This window comes from Melopsittacus undulatus, chromosome 4 (genome assembly GCF_012275295.1).
Source record: "Melopsittacus undulatus isolate bMelUnd1 chromosome 4, bMelUnd1.mat.Z, whole genome shotgun sequence".
Taxonomy (NCBI): Eukaryota; Metazoa; Chordata; class Aves; order Psittaciformes; family Psittaculidae; genus Melopsittacus; species Melopsittacus undulatus.
The window spans coordinates 98,975,639-98,998,331 of record NC_047530.1 but is presented as its reverse complement, the minus strand read 5'-3'; the positions used below and the strand labels follow the sequence as shown (position 1 = coordinate 98,998,331).

The following is a 22,693-nucleotide window of genomic DNA, read 5'->3' as shown; positions in this document are numbered from 1 at the left end:
GTGTATAGTGAGCCAGCTTAGGGTTGAAAGGGCTTTTCCGGGCTGATGCAGTCACCGTGTACTGATGTATTCCCTTATATACTATAACCACTGCTAGTTGCTCCTTTCATTCCCCATTTTAATTCGAGAGCCATTTACCAAAGTTATGTTACACTCACGCTAAATATTTCTGGTCCTACTTATGTGTAGTTGTAGTATTTGTGAAAAGGAGTAAAATAAACCTGGGGAGGAAGAGAAAAGGGACGCAAGCACAGCCGAGAGATTGTGTGCCGTGCCGGGAGCCGAGCACCAGGTGGCGATGCTGCACTAGCTCTGCTGCTCCTGGATCCCTTTCGGAGCATCCTTGTCGCCCCCAAGTGCGGTCCGCGGGCTGTCCCTGTCTGAAACAGCTGGAAAGCTGAGGTGATGGGATGCCCCATCGCTGGGACAGGTCTGTGTCATGGTTGGTCTTGGTGGCGAATAGGTTGGGAGCGATGGTGGAATTGCAGATCTGGTTTGGATTTGGTGATGTGAAGGTGATGGCAAAGGAAGGGCAGGGCAGGGTGACTCCAGCAGTGCTCAGCAGAAAAGGATGCAAAGCTCACTGGGGCTATTGCACATGGCGGCTGCAGGAGGGAATGAACAGGCTGCAGCTGTCAAGGGGAAGCACAGGGTCCCTGTGTTGTTGCTCTGGTCCCTCTGGCTAATACCAGGGTAGGATTTGGGTTTGGCTCAGAGCACTGGCGTTTCACACGTCCTAATCTGTGGCAGTGCTTGGGCTCAGTACATCTGGCAGGTCAGTGCCCCAGTTTGCAGGGGCAGTCTGTGTTTTTCAGCTCTATCCCTTGCTACTGAAAGGACAAGGAGGCTGTGGCCATAGGGGGCTTCCCAGACCCACTAGAGAACCTCCTGTCGCTGGGAGAGCAGGACCTGGGGATGGCTCTTGGAGTGCAGCACAGACATGCGCAAACTTCCCTGTCCCAACAGATAAGAACTGCTCAGGATAGTAGTGGAAAAAGCTGGGAAATCTCTCATGGCTGTCATAAGAGTGCTCCTGAGCACATCCTGCAGCAGCAATGCTATTAGGTTTTGGGGGAACTGACATCACTCTGGAGAATTCAAATCCCCTTAGGGTCTTTATGTCCCTTGATACATGCCCAGGAAGCATCTGCCTCTTGCCTCAGCATCCCCCTTGGCCATACCTGTGTTTGTCAGTGGGCCTCTACAACATGTTGCTCAAGGCAGGGCTGGGATTCTCCTGTCAGGTGTAGGACCAGCAGATCTCTGCAGAGCTGGAATGGGGACACCAGGCTGTTTTGCTACTGCTCTGCCTCATCTTCAGCCACCTTACCTGGCCCCTAATGGTGCTTGGATTCCCCACAGCATGTTTTCTCTTTCTTGTTGGCAGGGACCTTTTTTTGTGGTTACAGGCACTGCCTGAGCTCTCTCCACCCAGCTCCCAAGGAAGAGGCACTCACGCCACTGTTGCTCTTACCTCAGCCTCTCGCAGCTGCATTGCCCGTCATGTTCTGCTATGCTTGTGGAAGTGGTAAACACTCAGTCACCCATGCTGCTGCAGGATACCTAAATCTTTATTCACAATCACAGTTATCCAATTTTGCACAATGAGTTATTCTTCTCTTTAAACAGAACACAAAACATCTTAAAGTAAAGCAATGAAATGCGAATGACACAAGAACACGGAGGTACATGGGAACCTACACCAGTCAAACAAAACAAAAGGTTAGAATTGTTGTTACTGCTTTTGCTGTGGTTATTTTTGTCTCCGCAGAGAGAGCCTTGCTCTCCTTCTCCCTGCTCACAACCAGAGGCCAGCTGATGCCAGGAGCAGGACTTAACCCCAATTTTTTTAGCTCGGATGCTGGGGGAGTTTTCAGCTTCTGCTAACTCCTAGAGTTTGGTCCACAGTAAAACAAACACAGTTATATATTAAAACACTCTGGATTCAAGAGGTGAAAAGGGAATTCACACCACTGCACTGGTACCCATGGATGGAGATTCTTGAAAAATAAAATATACCCCTTGGCTTGCCCTGCGCGGAGGGGAACCGGTCCCACTGTTGTGGGGGAGGCTTGGGAGGCTGCTTATTGCACGTTTCCCCACATCCACTATTTCATCAACACCTTCCCACTCCTTCGCTTCCTTCTTTCTGAAAGCTTAGCCCTGGAGTCTGTATAACTGCTGAACTAGGCTCCCTGTATCTGCGGGTCATGGCTCTGTCCCAGGGCAAGCTGGAGGCTGGCTGCATGCCTGCTGCTGGCACGGTTGCTGTGACTACCCCAGACTTGTGCCAAACAGGCTCCCTCTCACTCCTTGGTGAGAGCATCTGGACACAGGACCCATAATGATCCAGGGCTTTTGACAGCAGCTTGGAGGGCAGGGCTGGGTTACGGGGGTACATGAGAGGTATGCAAAGAAATAATGTAAATCCCTGTAACCAGAATATCAGCGTTCAAGTTAGTTCTGCCCGCCGGGAGGGGCTGGGGGTAGCTGCAAACCCCTGTGGTAGGCTGCAGGGATGGTGATGCCTTTAGAGAAAGGCTCTACAATGCTCCCTCCAGCCAGTAGCCTCTTCTGTAGTTTCCTTAAGAGGACAAAGTAAGGATATGTTTTTCCAGGTGCTCCTGTGAGCAGCTTCTGCAAGTGCTCCTTTACCCACCTGGCTGGGGCATCCTGCAGTGACTGTCTGTGCACATTAAATGCTTTTATCCCTGTGCCATGCTGTTGCCATGTGTCCTATCAGTGGCCATATGCTGCAGCACAGGAAAAGGCTTTGCAGAAGGGGTGCAACTCCATGACCTTCTCCAGCCTGACCTTATGGGTAACACAGTGTGGCAAACACCACTGTTGCTCTGCCCCAACCCTGGTCGCACCTCAGGGCCCAGACATTGTCTCTATCTCCTGCATGGCCCTGGAAGGCAGGCGAGATGATAGGTGGCTCCTGCTACACCAGGCTCAAGGGCCAGCAGCCATGAGGTTGCCGTGGCAGGCACCCACCATGGGGACAACACGGTTCCCAACAGGGGCAGGAGGGATGGGGATTTATCTAAATCAACTAAAACAAACCAAAGCCCTCAAGCTGGGTTGGGGTTTTTTTCTGTCCTTTCTTCCTAACACATAAGGACAGCCATGGCTGTGAAGGGCTGAGTACCACCCGGCTGGTTTTGTCTTGAAGCACAGTGATGAAGTTACCAGTAAATGAAACCCGCAGACATGTGGGTTGATACATTCTTCCCCAGTGAGGCTGGGGTTTTTGTTTCTTTTTTTTCTCTTTTATTTTCTCCCTCACAAGTGCTGTCTGGATGGTAGGGGAAGAAAGGTGTGGGAGACATCCCCCTCTGCTGCAGGCCCATGGGGGCAGAGATGCTGCTGAGTCCCTTGTGCTGTGTGGAGACCACACGCAAATCCGTGGTGGTGGGCTTTGAGAGCTGCTTGTCATGCAACAGGATGGCAACAAGAGATGGCTGGATACCACTGAGAGGAAGCAAGGCCAGTGCCAATGCTGGCTGCCAAACCTGCCATGAATGCTTCTGCTAGGGAGCAGCAGGGGACAGCCCTGAGGAGCTGCTCATCTGCCTGCAGGCTTGGGGAGGGTTTTGCTTCACAAATACTGGGTCCACTTCTGCACTGGCCACAGTCTTTCTGCTGTGAATGTGCTCACTGCACCTCCCCCTCTGGGTCAAAGCTTGCTTCATTCCATCCTTTCTAAGGAGTTTCCTATAGTCAGGCTGCTTGTACATAGAAGCAGGTTTGTTTTGTTTCTCCTCTTCTGCTAAGCTGTCCTCTGTATGTGCAGTGTCTCTGGAAGGAGAGGTGTAGCACTAAACCTTCTGTCACTTGTTGTCCCTGCTAGACACTGGAGGCTCCTGTCTGCTGTGCATGGTGTAGAAAAGGGATGACTGCACCAGCTGGTTTTTTGAGATAAAGATTAAAATCCACAAGGGAGAGTGGTCCATCGCAGCTTCCCTGACACACTGGAGTTCAGCCCCAGGGCTTGCTTGGAGGGTAGAAGACCAGCGTCTAAGCTTGTCTCATCTGTGTTCCATGGAAAAGGGGATCAGGGTGGTGGTGGGTGATGTTTTTTGAATCTCCTGGATGATGAATAGAGACCAAGACCTGTGTTGTTTCACAGTCTTCTCCCCACCTGCCTAGTCCCCACCACAGCACCTGCTGCTGCTCTAAGTGCTGCGGTATGTTTTGATGATATCTTTGATGGCTCGTCTGCAGATGGGGCAGCAAGCGTTGGCCATCTTCTTGAGCTTCAGCCCACACGAATAGCAGAGACACATGTGTCCACAGGAGTAAATGACTGTGTCTACCATGTTCTCGTAGCAGATGGTACATTCATCTCCCCAGGGCCCTGAGACGGATGGGGAGATGGGCGACTCAGGCAAGCTGACTGGAGAGTTGGGAGCTGTGCCTGAAACACAAAGAACAGGGTCACTCCTGTTAAAAGCCTTCCTGACATCCCATGGTAATTTCTGCCCTGAAGCTGGTTACAGAGGGAGGAACCATGCTCTAGCAGAAATGGATGCTCCAGGATCAACGGTCCTTCCTGAGACCTACTGTCCCATTCCCTGAGCCCTGGTTCACATGCCAAGGCTCAGGCAGCAGAAAGGCATCTGGTGGGATCTACTGCCCACGTACAGCAAACCAAGAGACAGCTGTTCCCACACAGCAGGGACAAAGAGCAGTTTCATGTTTTCAAACCGCTGTCTAAACATTAACAGAGGAAAAATCAGGAAGGGTGGATCAAGCCATCTGCTTTGAAAAGCGAAAGGCTGGGTGGCACATGGTGGCAGCAGCTCCTAAGACAAGCAGCGCTTCATCTCTAGGACCAACCCAAGGATGTAGAACCATAATGCCTGGCCACTATAACTCATCCCATGTAGATCCCTCAAGATAGGGGTGGGGTGGTACATGCATGGACAGCATCTAGCTCGCAGTGGGTCACTGCTCTGAGAGCTAGGAATGGCTGCAGCACTCATAGTGAGGCCTCACCATGAGGCCAGATGAAGTAGCAAGCTAATGAGAAAATTAATGTGCTTTACCCGAATGTTTGCTGTCACCAGTTATTAGACTTGAGACTGGTAGGTACCGTCAATTAAAACCACTCTTGGTTTGGACAACAACAAGGATAAGTTATATATCCCACCATCACTGCCTTGGGATCATGCAGGTACCTGGGGCTTTTAAAGTGCTGCAGAACAGCCTGTCATTTTCTAGTGCATGTGCATTTATCTAAATCTCACTGGAATTGACTGGTATATTAGAAATATCAATACTGCCTTTTCCTGTGGGGGTACTGGAGGTGTGAGGAGCAGGAACATGGGGCTGTAGGCATACCCATAGCTGCAGTCTAAGCTAGCGTGCAAACATGTCACTGCCACACAGCTCTCCAGAAGCTCTCCAGCTCCGTGCGTCACAGAGCCACGCACACAACAGAAACTCTGCTACCTCCCTGGGGACCTTTCATGATGAAAAGGGTTGGAGAAATATTGCTGTCTAGGAATGTAAGCAGCTTCTACATAAACCAGACTGAAAATAGCCCTTGCAGAGGCTCTCCCTTCCTCCCCGGGGGAGCTGACAGGAGCCTCTATTGATCACTGTGGTTTCAGAGTCCTTCTGAGAGACAAGGGTGAGCCTGTAGAGGGAGGCAGCGCAGAGCAGGCCAGGGGAGCCAGCGGAAAGGCACTGGGGGATCCCATCGTACTTACCACCGATAGAGCTGCAGAGGGGGCCAGAGACACCGCTGCAGAGGACGGTGGGGGAATTGGGTGTCGATGTAGGCAAGCTCGGTGTGGACAGTCCCAGCCGCTCCGCTAATATGGTGGAACCTGCACCGCAAGAAGAGAAACCTACAGTTACCGTTAAAACTTGGGGCTGACAAGGCACTGGGTGTGTGGCAGGGGGTGCAGCTCTCGGTTCTTGTCAGGATTTGTGTCTCATCAGCTTGGAATCTGAGAGGGGGATAAAGGAGAAGGAAAAAACCTCCTATGCCTTTTAAATGCTTGCAGCTGGCCCTGAAGAGACGTCAAGCTCCCACAGCCCCTGAAATTTGCTGGAGCTCCTTTAGCCACCATAACCCTTTGTTTCTGCCCGTAAATATGTCTCAAGCCATTAAGTGCAGTTACTTTCCTTATGGTTTCATGCTCATGTGCACCCCTGCACTATATCCAGCAATGGGCTTGTGAGGACACAGCCTGCAGCAGGGTGGACTGGACTGCAGCACAAGAACACCTTGTCAAAGCACTCTTCACTAACCCAGTACAAAACTGCATCATTCCAGGCTCCAACGAATTCATGCAAAGTCACTCAAGGCCTTCCCAAAGACTAACACAAGTGTTTTCCTCACTCAGAAAACCAGCTCTGCTCAGTGCTCTGCCTCTTTTGTAGGATGGCTTCTGTCAGAGGTAGTGATAAGTCACCAAAATGCATTTAGCTCTGGGATGAACAAGGATACCTCTCCCCCCATTCTGGAGCATTATCTCTACTCCCTGCATGTCTGGATGTGATGGCTCAAGAGTGCAGAGCCCATTGAAGTGCCTTCTAGGTGTCCCCAGCTCCATGACCTCTTGCTTTAGCTGCCCACTATCACCTCTGTGTTTGTTAATGTGCTGTTTGCCAGAAAAGCCAGCTCTGCCCCACAACCTGCTTGGCACCCTCCCTCCATCTCAGCCTCTTTCTTCTGCTGTTATAAAAACAAGTATCTTTAAACCCCTTTCAGAAGGGATTAAAAAATAAATGCTTCAAACCAGCTGTTGCAAAGGTTTTGTAGGGGAATTTCAGTGTTAATGATGCTCTCTGGTCTTTAGTAAGACAGTGGTGAGACAATAGCAGGCGCATGCATGAACCAAGGTATGGTTTCTTGGTGGTTAAGAACTAGTTTGCCTATGGTGTTAAAGTTTCCAGTTCCTCAGTTGAGAAGACAACCAGGGTAAATCCAAATCAGAACTAAAATGCTAATAATTCTTCATGTCGCCATATAAGGAGCTGAGAGGCACAGAGGATTTAGATCCGCGGTGTCCTTGAGGAGTCAGAAGCTACTCTCTAGAGAAAAAGCAGCAGCAGGAGGCCAGGAAATCCCCATGGTCCTTTAGTTCCTATTTGCAGGGATGTAGCTGCTACTGAGCCAAAGAGGACCGAACCTGGGAGGCAGGGACTCCAACAGCCAAATGTGAGCTGTGCAAACAAAGCACAAGCACAGCAGGAGCCAATGCCAGATTCTCCTGTCCTTTTTTATCTGTTTATGACAGAGCAGTTAAGTGTAGCACAGGGAGGGGGGGGGGAGCAGGTTTAGGTCAAAAATCTGTTCTGAGGACTGCATATGGGAGAAAGAGCAATCAGCTTCAGCCTTCAATCCATCAGTTTTACCCCAAATCAAAGGAGGAGCACTTTGCTCCCAGGCACAATCTGAAGTTGATTTGGCCTATAAAGGGCTTTGGGGCTCTCACACTTGAGTTGCTGTAGAAAAGCACCTCCTTTATCACACAGATGGGAGCTGAGGCTGGAGTTTAGCTCAGTCAATATGCAAAAAGAATGATGCAGTCTCTAATGACAGCCACTAGCAATGGCCCTTCCCTTCCAATCTGACAGATGACCGTAGCAGAAAACTTGCCCTGTGGGTAGCACACACTGTAAACAGGCCCAGCAGGGGCATGGATTTCAGCTCATTCCCTGCACACAGAACAAATAGGAACACTGAGCAGCTGAACAAATTTTTCAAGCCTTCCCTCTCCTCCGTGCAGCCTGGAGCCATTTCTTCCATTTGGCTGACACGCAGCACATTGCATTTGTAACACCAACCTGGTCATTTCATTCAGTGTAAAATAAAGACTATTAAGAGTATTTTCCTTCTTGGACTAATAGGAGAATTTGGAGGTGCCCCAGCAGTCACAGAGTATGAATTGATCATGCTGGCAGCACTGAAAACAGCCTTTCCACAGTGTGAGGAGAGCTCATCATTGCAGGAACCACAATCTTCTGGTTGTAGCTGGTCTGAATCCCAAAATGGCCTTACCAAAGACCCAAGGGCCAGCACACACCTTCCCAGTTCTTTCTCCTAACACAAGGCTCAGCTTTTGACTTTTCTCCAGTATAAGTATAGAGCTTTGTTCAAAACAATGAGTTCCTACCAGACAAGACACACTTCTCCCTTGGTGACAGAGTAATCAACATAAGACACGTTACTCACGCTGTTAATATATTGCTGGATTGTGTGCAGATACCATGACAAGGAGCATGGAATGAGATCATGAGCAGGGTGGAATGAGTGTGGCCAGCTTGGTTTAACTAAAACCAGATATATGCGCTCAAGGCCAAACATGCTCATTGTGTGCACAGAGCTCCCACCAAGAGCTAGCTTTCAAACCACAACTTAAAAAAAAAACAAATAATCCTAAATAAATCAATTTAACATTCTTCCCCCCTCTAAAGCCCCCAGATAAATTGCCTTTGCTGCTAACTTGTCTCATGCTTGATCTCAAACATGCTGAACACACTGGAATCACCTTTAAATGGATTTTGAATCAATTCCAATAGTTTTAACTTTGCAAAGTCCAGTTGTTAGCAAAATTCAGTGCAGATTGACTTTTTCTCTGCACTTCTGTCATTGCTCTGGGAGAGGTGCAAATAAATGAACCTATATGTCAACCCACAAAAGGAAATAGAGTATTATATTTTCAGCAGAAGAGAACATTATGATGGAATGTCCAGACAACATCACGCCAGGAAAGGCTGCTAGTATGGTAAAGGTTTGTAATTCAAAATGGTCTTGCCAAACTGGGAATAGGATCAGAAATAAATGGGATGGTATTCAATATGATCAAATGCACAATGAAGGACTTAAGTGAAGATAATCAGCTACCAAAATACAAGAGACGGAACTAGTCTATTCAATTAGAAATACAGCTGTTCTACAGAAAAAGGCCTGGAGATGGCTGGAGGTCACCAGATGATCATAAATCAACAACTCCATCCTGTTATGAAAAGGTTTCATGAACCCAGCTTCCTAGAAGGCTGGTTAAGGACTGGAGCAGGAGCCTGGAGGACTGTGGTATCTCTGTCCCTGGAAATACTCAAAACTCAACTGTACATGGTGTTGTGCTAACTTGGAAGTTAGCCCTTCTTTGAGCAGGAGGATGGATTAGGTAATTCCCAGGGGTCCCTTCTGACCTAAAATGTTGTATAATTCTATGATTTTTAGATGGCAACATTTTTCACAGGCTGATAAAAGGAGAGAAGAAACAGTCTCTTCTTCATAGAAGTTCTGGATAAGACAAGAATTATGGGTTCAGACTCCTAAGGTATTCAGATTAGATGTTATATAGATAGTGAAGCACTGTAAAGCAATCAGACTTCCTAGGGAGACCATGGCATCTCCATCATCAGAGCTTTTTAAGAACAGGAAGGTGAATTACGTAGTCTCTTGGGATCACATCCAGCAATCACAGGCACAATTACAGGTTGGGCAAAAAAGAAATTCAGAGCAGCCCTGCAGAGAAGGACTTGGGGGTGTTGGTCAATGAGAAAATGAACATGAGCCGGCTGCAGTGTGTGCTCACAGCCCAGAAAGCCAACCATATCCTGGGCTGCATCAAAAGGAGTGTGACCAGCAGGTCGAAGGAGGTGATCCTGCCCCTCTACTCTGCTCTCAGGAGACCTCACCTGGAGTATTGTGTGCAGTTCTGGTGCCCTCAACATAAAAAGGACATGGAACTGTTGGAACAAGTCCAGAGGAGGCCACGAGGATGATCAGGGGACTGGAGCACCTCCCATATGAAGACAGGCTGAGAAAGTTGGGGCTGTTCAGCCTGGAGAAGAGAAGGCTGCGTGGAGACCTCATAGCAGCCTTCCAGTATCTGAAGGGGGCCTGTAAGGATGCTGGGGAGGGACTATTCATTAGAGACTGTAGTGATAGGACAAGAGGTAATGGGTTGAAACTTAAACAGCAGAGGTTTAGATTGGATATAAGGAAGAAATTCTTTACTGTTAGGGTGGTGAGGTACTGGAATGGGTTGCCCAAGGAGGTTGTGAATGCTCCATCCCTGGCAGCGTTCAAGACCAGGTTGGATGAAGCCTTGGGTGATATGGTTTAGTGTGAGGTGTCCCTGCCCATGGCAGGGGGGTTGGAGCTAGATGATCTTAAGGTCCTTTCCGACCCTAACTATTCTAGGATTATATGATTTATAATTTTTATAGAATCATAGAATCAACTAGGTTGGAAAAAGCCTCTAAGATCATCAAGTTCAACCTTTACCCCAGGATAAATATACTTTACTCTCATAAGCTCTTTTATGAGAGTAGTTATCTGTATCCATAATTGCCCTTTTATAGAACATCCTAACTGTCACCAAAATACAGCAGCTGTGGCTGTCGAAGATGCTTTTGGCTCTCTGTGTCTATTGTGGCAAACAGGGTGGTTTCCCAGAACATTACAATCCATTCCCAGGGGGTATCTCCTGAGGCTGTCCCAACTTTTAAGCTTCTCTCTTAAGGACAGCTGTCTGGGAAAGCTGTGTAGCTGAATGATTTACATTGGAAATAAGGCCAGATACAAATTCAATACTCTTTAAAAATACAGAAAATGTTCTATTAACTCTCACCCTTAATTTATTTATAAAAATCATAGAATCACAGAATGGTTTCGGTTGGAAAGGACCTTAAGATTCAACCCCCCTGCCATGGGCAGGGACACCTTAAAGTATTGTTTCTACATCTCTTTCTTATAACAAAATTATTATGTTGACCTGCTTATTACTGTGCAGGCTCCAGGGAATGAATTGGAAAACAACCACTACAACAAAGCCAGGTGGGAAAAGCATCATGCTGTCTGCATATTCCTGCTGAATATGCTTATGGGCATTTGCTGTGATGCAAGTAAATCCCCAGGGAATCTCTGTAGCCTAGAACAGAGAGTATCTTCCACAAATCTGTTCTGCAGCTATTCCAAACCCATTGCTAGCAAGTATATCAATACCCCCAGATTCAAACCACAGCTGAGATGGAGAGAAAAGTAGACTAATGCCAAAGAACATGTTGCTTCCTTATTACTGTTGACTTTGGATCACTGGAGGTTGGGGAAACTGCCAATTTAAGGTGTTCATAACGCATTTCTTCATCTGGTATCTATTCCCAAGAGAGGCAATAGCAGGGCAGGACTGATCTTGGGACTCAAGTAATGACAAAAGGCTGAACTCCACCAGATTATAAAAAACATCCATCAGGCAGTGATAGGTACCCAGTAACTTCTTGGGATTTATTAGGGTATTCCTCACACAGTCCTGGCATGGGGAGGAGTGTTCATGTTCATAAGGAGATGAAATCAAGACTCAATCCATTTTACTAAATCTCATCTCCTTCTCTCATTCTTTTTCCCCTCATAATTAAATTCAACATTTTATAGTCCCTTTGCACCTTATCAGATTTTAACCTGAAAGGCCTGGAAGCACAATGTGTCCATCAGAGCACTGAGACTGTGCTCCACAGGCTGAAAATGCCTGCTGCTTTGCAGTGGAAATGCAGTACTGCATAGTCTGGAGATTCTGCTTTCAAGAATCTGCTGGTTGCAAACAGGAAGAAATATTATTTCTGCCCCCAGAATGTTTTCTAGCAATGCCAAACACCATCTCAGGTGTTTCACTTGCCTTCTGCTATTACCTGTCTAAGCTCTTAATAACTATTTCACAAGCATCATAAAAATAACGCGTAACCACTCCAGAGCTATACTTTTTTTTCCCCCTTTGAACCTACCCAACTAAAAGTTTGCTCTTCCTGGCTTACAAGACACTGTCAGTAAATGACCATTACTGTCCAGCTCACAGTTCACATAGTTTGATCTTCACCTGTTTAATGGGCATTCCTTAACCATAGCCATCATAAGGACTATAGTCAGATCTTAACTAAACATTGTATCTAAAAGACAAAATATGGGAGCCTTCTGCCATAGTTTCTAAGGAAGATAAAGGTTTATGAACTTACTGACTTGCCCATATGCTGAGTATCATGTGAAGCACATTGACAGCCACTTCTCTTTTTATAACACATTTGCTGCATAAAGAGGCCAGTTAATACAGATACGGTAATTACCAATAGTAATCACAGATTTTTGATGTTCCATGCAAGGTGCCGTAGCTTCCAGCATACAATGGAAAACATCAGTACAGTTGCTGGAATCTGGCTGCAGCCTTCAGCTGGCATATCTATGGGTGCTCAAGAGATCTGTGCACATCTCATACATTTCAGTCCAATGAGCACTGGGCAGAATCACATGTCATAATGACATTCATAGTCATTTAGCTGCCTTTCAGAACTCAAGTAGATTTCCCTTTGTTAAGAGACAGATTTTTGAGCCTGTTAACTAAAATAATTCCCTTATCACAAAAATGGTTCAATATCCATTCTCACATTTAACAGTATCAATATATCAGGCCCACTACTTTTGTTATCTAAATAGGATCAAGGTCCATTCAAAAACCTGGCACAGTCACGGGTACTGAGCTCATGTGAACTAAGGCCTAAGGAAATCTGCCCCATAATATGTGAACTCCTGCAGTGTGAGTGGGCTGTGATATTGCTAAAACTGGGCACCAGAGCAACTTAATCCTGTGAGTCATATTTTTGCTTAATCTAATCTACTACAGAGCTTTGGCTTGGTAGTAACCACTAGTATGTGAACACCCTTGATAACTACCCATGTGCAAGACTGGTAGGACTGGGAGCTTAATTTGGTACTTACTATGTTTTTACTGAAAAATCTTCTACATAAGTCTTTTTTTTTTTTTCTGCTCACTGATGTACCTTGGGTAGAACTTCCCCACTTCATTTATTCCTCTATTCATCCACCCATTGCAGGAAAAGTTATGGATATACTTGCTTTTAGAGAATGCAGACTAGTAGAATTACACAGCTCTTCTGCATACTACAGAGCAAAAGCCTGTACTGAAGATGCAGTAGGGAACATGTAACAGTGCACTAAATGTATGTTCTTTTGACCTTCTATTCTAGTGGCAAAACACAGCGTACTGAGATCTCCTGGGTTCTCTCCTCCATCTTCTTTAAGAAAGACAAAGTTTCTGTCTTTGGGTGTTCCTCAGGCACATGTCAGACTAACAAACACCTCTTCCTTGACATGAGAACTGGTATTACATCAGTGGTAGATCGACTAAAAGGTGGGTCTTATGAAGATAAGCTTTGCAAGACTTCAATCTTTCCACTTTTTGTATTTCAGTAACTGGTTTTTGCTAATGCAAATACAACACCAGATGTAGAGGGAGCTGCAAATACCAAACAAGAAGATAGTCTCAATGCTAAAATGACAGCCCTCCCCACAGCATGCTTTCTACTCCGCAGAGCAGCCATTTCTGCACATTACCACACTTTTTTGCCTTCAGTGAAGGCTGCAGGAGAGCTTATTCTGCCCCCCCAAGGGCCACTCATGCCTTGCCCAACAGGGATTTTTGAATCCATCATCCTAAAACAAAGGAACAAAGCACCTGTTACTGACTGGGCATATGTAGTTAAAGATCAACAATAATGTTAGGGAAGGATGTAAGCATATCCATCATTCCTGAATGCTTTACACAGCCATTTGTTATGTTCCCACGGTGATGGCAACAATACTGCATTGACCAGAAACCAGAGCTTCCTTCCCCTTGGGCACAATAGTTTTTTGGCCAACCATGCTCTCAGAGCCTGGCCTCTCTGCTGCAGCTCATCTCTGCCCCTCAGGTGATTGACATCAGTTGGGGTTTTATATATCCAAGTATTTCCTGGAGGATTTTAAAACTGTTCTGAATAGAACAATATTACATTTTGTTCTTTACAAGCCCATGAAAACATAAAAGATTTTGCATTATGCTACAGAAATGTCCAGAAATCTAGGCCAAAAAGCAGCCTGACAGATATTGCATGCAAAACCATAAAGCCTGTATTTGCAGATGGGTGTCAGACAACCACTGTTCGGGGAAGTAAAAGTTAGATCCCAACCACATAGAGAAGAACAGTTGAGACTGTAGTGTGAATCAGAAAAGGAGTGTACTTTATGGCTCCACTGGTGCCTTGTTGTCTGCTGTGTCCAGAAGGGCAGCAAGGGACCAGCACATCGATTACCCTCTGGCAGTCATGCACACTCCAGCTAAGCAGGTGCAAATGAAAGCTCCAAACACTACAGAGGGTTTTGATTCAGCAGCTCTCACTGCCCACGCCCAATGCGCTGTCTGAAAGCAAAGAGCACACAGCAAACTCAGAGGACATCTTTCCTGACCTGACAGCTAAAGTTCAGTGGTTACTCAGCACTTCATCCTGCAAAAACCTGAGGGCACACACACCATGCAATGAACATCTAGCTGAACTGAAGTGAAAGAGCCTCTACTGGGGCTCCACCTCTCAACCTGAGAAATACTAGACCAACACAGCACCCAGAGAGATGCTCACCACATGAAAAATGACAGTTGGAGCATTCATCTTGTTTAAGAAAAACAAAACAAAAAGCCCTCTAAAAGATCACAGGTATTAATTACCCTGACCAAATATGTTTTTGTTTATAAGCAGCACCTTTCCAGATCCATCTCAAAAAGGCCAAAGTATTGGGGACACAACATCTGGCTCAGAGTATTTGGTACACCACAGCAAAAGTAGTTCTGTGAGCAAAAGGAAAACCACTGCCTAACCCAGCACCTTCCAGCTCTGTGCTTCAGCAGGAGGGACATGTATAAATACCAGCACTGCTCTGAATTTCCGTGGGACTCTTTGCTGGATGAAAATGCACCTGATAAAGAAGGAAAAGAAAGAGCTTAGTCTGCTATGTGACTTTCATAGTAGCCAGAATAACTAACTTATTCTAGTGATAGTTCAATGAATAGGCAGATTTTATCTGTCCTGACAGACAAGTTGCAGATCAAACAGGCTGGTATATATCCTGTATATTCACTGTAGTCAGGCAAAGGCATTATGAGATGAGGGAGATCTATACATCACTTGCTATGAACATCGTAGTGCAGGCAGGGATAGTTTATTATCCTAGTAATGATAATAATTTCTGCTCTTGTGGAGGAAAGCATGCAGAGAATGAGACATTTGCAAGGTCTGTGACTGTTGTCTAAAGATCTGCTTGCTTTACCCAGCCTTTACCCAGATGCTGGCTGATACCTCAGTACCCAGGCTAATGCCCACTGACTTATCTGTGGGTTAATTATGTGTCACCTGTGAAGAAGTCTTTAGTGAGATGGTTCAAAGGTGCCATTAGCAGGTATTAACGCTGACCTTTACCAGAAATGATAAGCATTTGATTGCATCCAGCTCCCTGTGACTGTGGAGTTTTCCAAGGCACGAGTTATAAAGCAACTTGTCCTAACACAACAGCTTTTTGGGCTAATTCTCCTTTGAAACAATGGATATAAAATGGGATGTGAATGGAGAACCATGTGCAGCGCTAGAATCAGACTCAGAAGTTACAAACACTGTAATGCTTTTGTGCAGTTCTTACAGCTTAACATCAATAACGTGTACATCACTTGGAATGAAAGATAAAACCATGCATGATAGGAAGGTTTATAAAGAGGCATCAATTAATGCAAGCAGACTTCTTTCCAAGAGTCACTGAATCTCAACTTTCTTCCTCCTCCTCTAGTGTCTAACACCATAAAATACCACATACCCGGCAGTACATAGGAAAACTAGGCAGTTAAGTGCCACACAACACAGGTCTGTTAGATCCCAATCAGCTTAATGAGGCCATTTCCCATAGAAGTGGGAAATATTTCCAATATAATAGAATATAATACAAATTTAGAAAAAGAAAAAACCCAAACCACAGACAATAAAACTCTGGGGTACTTCTAATTGAATACGTGCTAAAGGAAGAGATTCATTGCATGCATTTCTGTGCGACAGTTATATGTGCTTATCAGGCTTCTCTTGTGCTGTGTTTAACTCGACACTTTCTACATCACTGGAATAAACCAAGGTGGAAAAGGACCAAGTTCCCAAAGGGGTAACATGGCATGCTGGAGTCCTGCAACAGCCAAGGGGCAACCACGGGCTAAGAAAATTGTTTACATAGGAAGGGACAAAAGCCAGGGAAGAGAGAAGGTAAGATGGGATCAGCTCCCAGAAAGCCATACAGGTTCTTAGGAGGATTGGGCAAGACAAGTGCCACAGGAGAGACCAGAGAAATCAGGAGAGTCTCCCTTGGAGATAATCTGGAGACAGTAGTTGCAGGAACTATATCAGAAAGATAAGGAGAGTTCCTGGGACATAGAGAAATAATCCTGATTAGAAAGGAGAGGGCAGTCTTCAGGGCTAGGTTATGGCCTGTGAATCACTAGCAGTGCACAGAGAGGTGGTGACGCACCTGGAATGGAGCTAAAGTCAAGGGCAGGGGGGTTGGAACTAGGCGATTTTAAGGTCCTTTCTAACCCCAACCATTCTATGATTCTAGGGTTCTATGAAAACCAAATGACAATATGATGAACATCACAGAATGATGGAAAGTGATTTCTCCTGATAAACCATTGCTCTGCGTCACCCAAGACACTACTCTGTTCACCCATGAAACTGCAACTCTTTTCAGCTGCTTACTCAAAATAATGGCTCTCTTGCAACACAAACAGTACTACCAGGGCTGCTAAGCTTGACACCAGTAAGAGTCCTGCTGTAATGGGATCAACTGAAGTTTGCCTGTACACACTGTCACTGAGGCTACTTCAGATCAAATTTCACTGTTGACTTAAAGAGCCCTTTGCCAGCACCCTTTGTCCCCCAGGATTCAGCTGATCTAATTCCTAACTTGGTCCTTTGCCAACTGTTGTCAGAAATCCCAAGGAACCAAGGATTTATAGTTGTTCAGTCTGCAAGTCCCTGGTCAGCTCTTTCTCCCCTCACAACTCTCTCCCAGTTTTTAGCCCATTGACCAATTTCAAGGAAGTCTGAAGGAAGGATGGAAACCTCAGCAATAACTGATTACTAAATATTTTGTAGCTAAGTAGTAGCATTTTGCATATGCCCATGGTAAAGGAGGCAGGATAGCTTAGCCCACACAGTCTATATGTGTTCAGTATGGAAGTGAATACACTTACCCACACCAAATGCTGGCTCTTAGGTTGGTTTTTGTTTTCAGGCCTAATGCTGCCTCTTGGCCAGAGAACTGCAATATTGTGCAGCTGTTCTGATGAGGCTGAAGTTATTGAAGTGTGTGGATAGAAAAGAGACACAGAAGTTGGCAGCTCAGCTTCATTGGTGTGACTGTTGATGGAACATGTTATTTCATTGCTCAAAACAAACTTCAATATTACTGGAAAGGATGAAATCCACAAGGGAAACCACACCAAAAGAAAAACCCCAAACAAATTCAACTCAAAATAAAGGACATAAAAGAAAATGAAAGAATATCCCCAACCATTTGGATCCCCAAATACTAAATATATGAACTTACTGCTCTTGATAGCTCCTCCAGACATGAGTCATACATTTTAAAGCCTTATGGGGTCAATCTAACTTCGTAAATTAATTAAACCACCAAAACCAGACTGATGCATCCAGACTGGCTCATTTCAACCTTTCAGAGCTGTTGATAAGACTGTGAGTGAGCTGAAACGCTCACCAGCAAAAGCTGAAAGCAGTAAATCAAATTTAATAGGCTGGGTTTGTCAACTGCACAGGAATGATGCCTGAAAAAAACCCAACCCAAGCCTGAACTAATGGAATTTCTAACGGATATGCAAAGACTGATCACTTCTACATGCCTAATGATCTGGGTTTCTGTTTGGTTGTCTTCACGTGCATAACCCACAGAGTTTCTGAATTAAGACTATTAGTTTACATAGAAACTATTTAGAAGGGCTTCCTATCCTGACAAAAAGATCTATTGCCTCCCTCAATAGCTGGCTCCTGTAGTTAATTACCCTCACTTATGTTTAATTGAAATTTGCGTTCCTTCATTTTCCAGCAGCTTGGTATTTGTTATGCTATTATCTGCTACATATAAAATTCCCTCCTCTTTCATTTATTTTCCCTCCATGTGGTCAAGTTGCCTTTTAACCTTTTCTTAGCAACACAGTGACATCCTTCCACCTCCCACTACAGATGACTGTGGCCTCTCAGGTGCTACAGTGTTGGCTGGGTTTAATTTGCTTTCCCTTTGCTGGAGTGACATAAAGAAAAATGGCGTTTCCAACCTCATCTTTCTTTTCTGGGTTTTTTCTTTCCCCTGCAGCAAATACAGTCAGTATATGATGCCAAATCAATAAGATGGAAACAGAAGTCAGAATTCTTTACTATCAAACCAATCCAATGCTTCCCTCCACTCTTTCAGAGCTCTATAAGACCACTGGTCTTGGTAGAGATAGTCTCCCCTGGTATTTAGATTAGGAAATAAATGTATCTATCTCCAGTGCTGTGCAATAACTGCATTAAGCAAATGTCAGCTTTTACAATAAAGCCACGAGCCAGGAGAGACCTGAGCTTGATTCTGCTCTGGGTCAGGACCAAATAACTAATCTCAAGGCATGAAATTTAGTATCCAGTGATCAATACCTTGAGTCAAAAATAACTCTTCTCTAGGTGCAAGAGTTTCATTGCTGTTCTCCACTTTTTCCATCCTTCAAACGAGATAAAACTGGAGAAGAAGCAAACCCAGCAATTTTAATTTCATTTTTATAGTCAGCTGTAACGCTGATGTTGCTTTAACAGTGCATAACATTGCTTTGATTAATCTAATAATGGTATGCCTCCAGAAATAGAATGACATCTGCTATTTAAGATAGGTTTGGTACAATTATGCCTCTTGCACTATTTGTGTCTCACTTCTTTCAAGGATATGGAACTTTACTTTTTCTATTAAAACTAGAATAAAATTACTATAAACACATCTTCTCCTTGATATAAAGCTCAAACTACAAAAGACAGATCGCACCCAATTATTCTTGTTTCCATTCTGAAGATGGAGCTTGTCATTAAAAAGATGAACACTTCATATTCTTCTTACATTTTCTAATATTATAATGACAGATACTATAGCAAGCACCATAATCTGTTCAACTGCAGTGCAAACAGTGCACATCACCCCCCTAATAACATTGCCAAAGCAAGAGATGGAAGTTCATTATTTTCTCTGCCTTCTGTTGAGATACTGCTGATCCATATAATTACTGCAGTTACAGAAATGTGCGGTGCTGGGACAGTGTTGTGTTCTTCTTTGGGCAGTTGCACTATACTGATATGGTACTGATACTGGGACTGTATTGCTCCCAGCATTGTTATACTGGAAACATAAGTCTGAAAATCTCTGTATTTTTATACCTGCTAAAGATTATAGGCAAGCTCCAACTTCATAGCTTTTAACTGGGAGAAAGCAGCTTGCTGTCCAACCTGACATGGATAAAGCTGTACACTCAGCAGGGTTCTACCCTTTCCTTGAGAGAGGCAAGGTCAGCAAGTCTGGTTCTTTTCACTTACATCTCTCTTAAGAACAATAGCCCATTTTTAGCTTCTCTTCCTGTGATCAAGACCAGAAAAGTCTGTTAGGTGGTCACAAATACAGGTAGTAAGGACTTTTCCCACTCAGCAGATTTCATTTAATGCAGATTCATCTAAAACATGCACTGGAGGTATAGGGGTTTGGGCTGAGCTTGTGAACAGGTAGGGAGGACACACACAGGGTATGCACAACATCAGGTTTGCCCAGGATGCAGAGTGCCTGTGTTCAGGTCCATGCTCTGTTGAATTCTGTATAAGGACATGCTTCTCTCTGGTGAAACAAATCCTTGATGCCCTCTTTCAAGACCCATTGCAAGCAAGCTACTCACTCCCAGAACTGCCAGAATTAGTGATCTCATATGAAAGGAAGCACTGGTCGATGAGTTAGTTTTACCAGCAGTTCAGTGACCTGGGGATGTTTTCCTTCTAACATATACAAGAGCATTTAATCTCCTACTTTACTGGGACATGTTTCACTTCACCTACCATTAGCACAGTGACATGTTGGTGGAGAGCAGAGCTAGCCATGGATTATGGTAAAGTACCCACAAAAAATATAATCAGGCTGAATTACCACTGACTGAGATTGGGGCACCCGGAAATAAATTGCAGTATTATATTTGTCATCTGTGAGCCTTTAACAGCCACGAAACACTCACAGCACAGGCCTATGGTCAACTTTAAGCAAATTATATAGGACACTTCGTACTGTTATTAAGGTGAACTGGACCCTGCAGATAGATGTGTATGTTTACCAAAACTTATCTTCAAAGACTGTCTATAAATCATAAAAAATGAGGTGTTGGTTGGCTTTTTGTTTTGTTCTGGGTTTTGTTCTTTTTCTCCCTGTTGTGTAAAAGGGACATTTTAATAGTGATGTTTTTAAGCAATAAGGAATGTAAGTATATTTAAAGTTCTATGAATATAAAAGTATAAACAAGAAAGGAACATCTTAAAATCACCTCCAGTTAGAGGAGCACCAGGAATTAGAACATCTTCTCAAAATCCACCATTTAGTTTTCTGACACCAGCAAAACCATGATACTGTCCAAATTCGTGTCCAAACACATTCTACACTTGCATACAATATATACACACACCAAGAAAAAAAGTAAATTTGATCCTAAGGAAATGCTATTTCAATGCTTTTACCTTGCACACCCTCAAATCATGACTTTCAGCATTTAAAACACTTCAGTTAACAGAGCTTTAAACTAGAGCTAAAATATCAAGAGAAAGAGGCCAACTTTTCAGAGATCAGTCAACCTCTATGAGCTACACTGCCCTAAATAGGGCTGGAGGAGGAGGAAACCCTTGTCTTGTTGAACTGGCCAGTGCTACGCTCTGTGCACTGCTGCAATTATGAGGCAAGGGGCTTCTTCTCTGCTTGTGGGCCTGCCTCTCACATACAAGTCTGAGGACATCATGGGACTGCTCTTTCTGAGAATCAGTAATGCCAGGTAGCTAACAAACACACAGAAAAGGGCATCAGATCTCATTTTTTCTGCTGTCTATGGCCTACATTAGCTCAGCCCAAAGCACCTCTCCTCCCGCTTCCTCACTCCTCCTAGGTCAGTGGTGACTCATCTATACTTTAATGGAGGTCTCTGGGGCTTAATTCATTACCTGAAAAGAGCTTTGAGTCCATGAAGTGAAGGATGCTAGAGAAGTGCAAAGAGGTGAGTCTTGCAATTCATATCTGTGCTTTTGCACGGTTGGGGCTTTTTTCCTTTTATAAAACAAAATTCATACTTCATCCTAGAGCAGGGAGGGAGCCATTCGTTCCCTCCACCCTTCCCCATGATGTATCCCCCCCTTGCTTTCTTGTGCATGAAGTTTGGAAAAAGGGGTTTCCAACATACCTAACAATCGAATTTGCATGACTGCGCCGTGTAAAACGAAGAACATCCAGAGGGGCTGGGAGCAGTCCGTGCAGACCTGCATGCCAATGCTGGCACCATTGTGACTCAAGTGCAGCTCACCATCGGAATTCACCATAAATCCCAGGATGTCTCCACTCTGAAGGGGCACCACGACTCGGCAGATGGCCCAGAACTCCTTTCGGTCAACCAAGGACTCAGGGTTATAGGGGAGGTCGCTGGGGCGCAAGGTGTTGGGGTCGCAGGATGTCACCCCATAGGACAGCGTCCCCGTGCGCACAGCGTTGGACTTGTTGATTTTGACAAAAATGGTTTCATTGATCCGAAGGGGTCTGCTGGTGAAAACCAAAGTCCTCTCCTCCCGTGCGTGCTCCAGACGGGCCACGGTTTGGTCATCGAGGATCTTGACGTGGGGTCCCCGGAGGTGGTGGAAGCGGAGGTCGCTCTCCAGCTGGGAAGGGAGGAGGTGGGAGTGCTGGGAGTTGAGGGAGTTCTGCGGGATGGGACACGTGGTGGCCGTCACGTGGAAGGTCTCCTCCTGCAGGTTGAGGTCGCAGAGGCTGACCGAGAGGCGCGTGTCCTCTGTCTCCCGGCGCAGCGAGGGCCGGCGGATGGCGGTGAAGGAGCGGGGCCGCAGGCAGTCGGGAGGGATGATCTCACTGTCTGTGGGGAGAGAGGAAACAACAGAGGGGTCAGTTCAGAGGAAGTGAAAATGTGCAGGGGTTTGCAAATCACTATCGGTTTGATTGATGTGTTTAAAAGAGAAAAACAGAGACCTGCTGCCATTAATAAGATTCCCCTTTAAAATATGGAAGTCGAGTGTCATAAAATGTATTTGCAAAAGATTGCTGTTCTTGGTACCTTCCCCAGCAGCATCAATATCTTCAGCTTCTGAGCAGGCAGACTCAAAATCAATGGAAAGAATTGACCGGGGAGGCCCTCCTTGGAGAGTGGAAGGAGAGGGTAAATATCTGAAATGTACCCTGAATGTAGCAATCAGTATCTCTACAGGCTCCAAGTTTTCATGCCCTCTTTGCTGTCTACAGTAATTCTCATAGATGTAGGAAATAAATACCTAATTACACTTTTTTAATTTTATAAGCTGCTATGTTCAGTTCTAATTTATTTATCATCAGATGAAATTTCGTAAGTATTCCTGTATATAATTAATCATTAGACTTCTGGTGCTCACTGCAAATTAGTAGAGATACAGATTTCACAGTGCAGAACTTGGGAGAATGCAGTTTTCCATAAATAACATAAAATCATTTATTATCTCCAAGCCAAACAATTAAAAACCAAATCCAGATATGTAACAAAGGAAGACGCATTCAAATCCA

The 22,693-nt window shown here is 45.0% G+C and overlaps 1 protein-coding gene across 1 annotated transcript in view; it reads right to left on the bottom strand.

Annotated features, from left to right (window-relative positions):
- Positions 1–1,602: 1,602 nt before the first annotated feature.
- Positions 1,603–22,693, bottom strand: part of NEURL1 (neuralized E3 ubiquitin protein ligase 1) — a 90,838-nt gene continuing 69,747 nt past the window's right edge. Inside the window, exons 4-6 of the mRNA XM_031053893.2 lie at positions 21,336–22,016; positions 5,718–5,837; positions 1,603–4,420 (exon numbers count right to left, since the gene is read on the bottom strand). Of these exons, the coding sequence (XP_030909753.1) occupies positions 4,179–4,420; positions 5,718–5,837; positions 21,336–22,016 (1,043 nt within the window). The 3' untranslated portion in view covers positions 1,603–4,178. The remainder of the gene's footprint in view (positions 4,421–5,717; positions 5,838–21,335; positions 22,017–22,693) is intronic.